Below are 3,178 nucleotides of genomic sequence, written 5' to 3'. Positions count from 1 at the left end.
GCAGTAAGAGATGTTAAATCAGAAGTAGTACCATTTATAAAGATATGTAATAAATATTCAACACTCTGTTTAATGGGTAGTCAGAACCAATTTGAATTTGCAGGATGGTATGTCAAAAAACTGGAGTTAGAGTGCCTGCCCCCAGCATGCTATGACCCATGTTGTAGGAGCAGCCAAGTTATTGGCTATGTGGAAGCAGGGTTTGGGGCCCAACACACTGCACTGTGGACTTGGCACATACAGATATCAGAAAAATTGCCACTGTGATGCAAATTTTATCATATATGTAGATGTACCAGTAATTTACACCAACATATAAAGATTAGAATAAAAAATGTACATGGGGATTGGGATGAAACATGTGTACTGCAACTGGGATTGAAGATGTGTACCAGGGGGTCCAGGGGGCTTGCCCCTGGCAAGCTGGAAAACATCCATGTTTCCCCCTTTAAAAACCCTCTTGCATTTCAAGGACCCATCTTCACCCCCCTCATCTGCGACATGAATAACTTCACCCCCATGACAATCTGGAGTCTGTTGGGTATCCCTCCACCCAACCCCTACCCCGTAGGTTCTGTACATCTCCATTGGTCGTAACCAGCTGATGATTCATCAGAAAGGAACCCGAGTCTGGTATAATATGTGTAGCGGTGGCCTCATGTTTGCAACCGTAGACTCCACCTAGTGTTGCCGAAGTTCAGTCCCGAACTGACAGTTCGGACCGAACTGGCAGAACTGAACTGACGGTTCGGTTACAGTTCTGGTTCCTGTTCGGGCTGGGGGTGTCGGTTCCAGTTCACGGTTCAGCCCTTTGGAAAATTTTGAGAACTGGGTTCGGACCCGTTCGAACTGAACTGAACATGTATATGTCTTGTATATTTTATCGACGAATTTTTGGGCTGTTTCGGAGATTCAATGTGTGCCGGCTAACGCCATATCATCAAACCTTCATCATGATGTCAACGCAACATTCTTGCTAGTCTAGGTTCACGTGTGGGGTCCGAACCGTGGTACAGATATTCGGTATCAGTTGACACACGTGCCGACCACTCAATGCCAAATAGCACGCTCGCGTCAACTAATTAGCAGTTTTTTTTACGCGTCTGCAGCCTTAATTTTTCATCTGTCCTTTACAAAATCCGTTCTACCCTCCATATTCTATAATTTAACTATGTCGGACTCTCCATTTCTCCAGGCTTCCACAAATCCTGCTGCCCACGCCCAACTTGGAGCCAACACTGACTCGGATCCAACACTCTACGACACACCTGATGGACACGCGCTCGTTCGCGGACTGCTCAAGGCTCTCCCATATGATCCTCATGATTATATAATATCAGGGATATGCCCCATTCTAGATGGAAGGGACTTGCTGGCAACGTTGGTGACAGGTGGAGGCAAAACAGGATACTTTGTGATGCTGATGATCGTGATATCTGCGATCGCGAAGGATCCAAGCTGTGCGGGCTCCCGTAAAACATTCCCCAAAGACCCTGCAATGGTTATTATATGCCCCACCAAAGCTCTCCAAGAAACTATGGCAAGTTTTTATAAATTGTTGATCCTTAAAATCATATAAAAACACAATATCAGTCAGCAAGCATTATTGAGCTTGGACTTTCCACTCTTGTAATAAACGGAGATACTTATCTCTCTGCCCTTCAAGTACAAAGAGATCTCTGGAAAGAAGCATGTCAGAAGTTCACGATGATTCTCCTATCACCTGAAGAGCTCTCCAGTGCAGGATTTTCTTCACTTCTTGACAACCCTGAGTTCTCTGCTCATCTTTGTGGTCTAGGAATGGATGAAGCTCACCTGATTTACTGGTGGGGACGAAGCTTTCGCCCCATGTTTCAGCAAATTGGCCTTGTCCGAGCAAGAATGCCGCTCAGAAATGGCCATCGTATACCTGTTGTTGCCGTGACAGCAACACTCAGAGTAGGGGAACCTATGGCGTGTATTTGCAAGGTTCTGGGCCTCATTCCTGGAAAGTATCATTTTCTACGACGTTCCAATGTCCGCAATGATATCCAGCTCATTTTCCGAGAGCTTCAATCTGGTTTGGGAGGATATAATTTTCCCGAGCTTGATTGGCTCCTCGGGGAACATGACAACACCATTGTTTTTTGCAAAACAATTTCCTTGGGTTTTAAAGTTGCCTGTTATCTCTGGGCAAAAGCCAGCCATCTCCCCGATCGATCAAAACACATCCGTATGTTCAACTCTTTGAACTGGCAATCATACAATTCCGATACACTCGGATTTTTGAACAACAACAACCAACAATCCTCAATAACTATTGCCACAGACACCCTCAGTGTTGGCTGGGACAGTAAATTTACTCGGAATGCAGTGATTCTTGGGGAACCAAATGACATTGACGAGTTTTTGCAAAAAATCGGACGCATTGGACGCAATCGGGCAGCTGTACCGTCTCCGCGTGCATTTCTATATTATAGTCGGGGTGCTCTCGCAAGTGCACGGGCTGTTGTGGACTCTGTGGATAAATCAGGGAGCACCAACAGACATTCAACGGACATGCAAAATGGTGATAGCACCGGAGATACTGCGAAAAAATCGAAACGGAAAGCTCCCATCAAAGATGGCTCGGAATCACTCATGGACATCACAATGGCGTGCTTACTGCTAGCCCAATGTATATCCAAAGCCATTGATGAACCTTATGACAACCCCATTGACGATATCCCTTGCATGTGCAAATCCTGCCGTGATAACCCACCTGTTCCTCGACGGCGTAGGTGTAACTGTAGTGGCCCTCAATGCAACCCCGAAAACACACCAGGATCTTCTGTGGCAAGACTTGCAAAGAATGGTTGAAGTAGTATTCCCAAACCCCCTCGTGCTCAAGCAATGTCAAGAGAATTGCGGGCCTATGGAACACGTCGCTTGGAGGAATTGCAATGGCAACTTTTTGATTCAGCAGACGAGTCAAAATACAGCTACCTCGCGCCCTCCGCATTCCTTCCACCTGCCGCAATTAAAGATATACTTGATCACTTCCACCTCATCAAGACAACATCTGATCTGGTTCCCTTTCTTCACAATATCAGCTGCCTTGACCAAGGTGCTCACCAGTCTATGATGGAATTTTTAGATGTCCTCTGGATCGAATTCGAAGCTCTCAGGAAAGCAAAAAAAAATGAGACCTGGAGCTCTG

At 45.9% G+C, this 3,178-nt stretch overlaps 1 protein-coding gene across 1 annotated transcript; it reads left to right on the top strand.

The window, feature by feature from the left end:
- Positions 1-1,171: 1,171 nt before the first annotated feature.
- On the top strand, positions 1,172-2,838 carry LACBIDRAFT_315481 (uncharacterized protein; the record flags this gene model as incomplete). The annotated part of the gene is made up of 2 exons (XM_001878366.1): positions 1,172-1,540; positions 1,594-2,838. The coding sequence occupies 2 exons, from the start codon at positions 1,172-1,174 to the stop codon at positions 2,836-2,838; spliced, it is 1,614 nt and encodes a 537-aa protein (XP_001878401.1).
- Positions 2,839-3,178: the final 340 nt, after the last annotated feature.

Source organism: Laccaria bicolor, genomic scaffold (assembly GCF_000143565.1).
Source record: "Laccaria bicolor S238N-H82 LACBIscaffold_6 genomic scaffold, whole genome shotgun sequence".
In the NCBI taxonomy this organism is placed as follows: domain Eukaryota; kingdom Fungi; phylum Basidiomycota; class Agaricomycetes; order Agaricales; family Hydnangiaceae; genus Laccaria; species Laccaria bicolor.
This window is presented reverse-complemented; position numbering and strand designations above follow the sequence as displayed.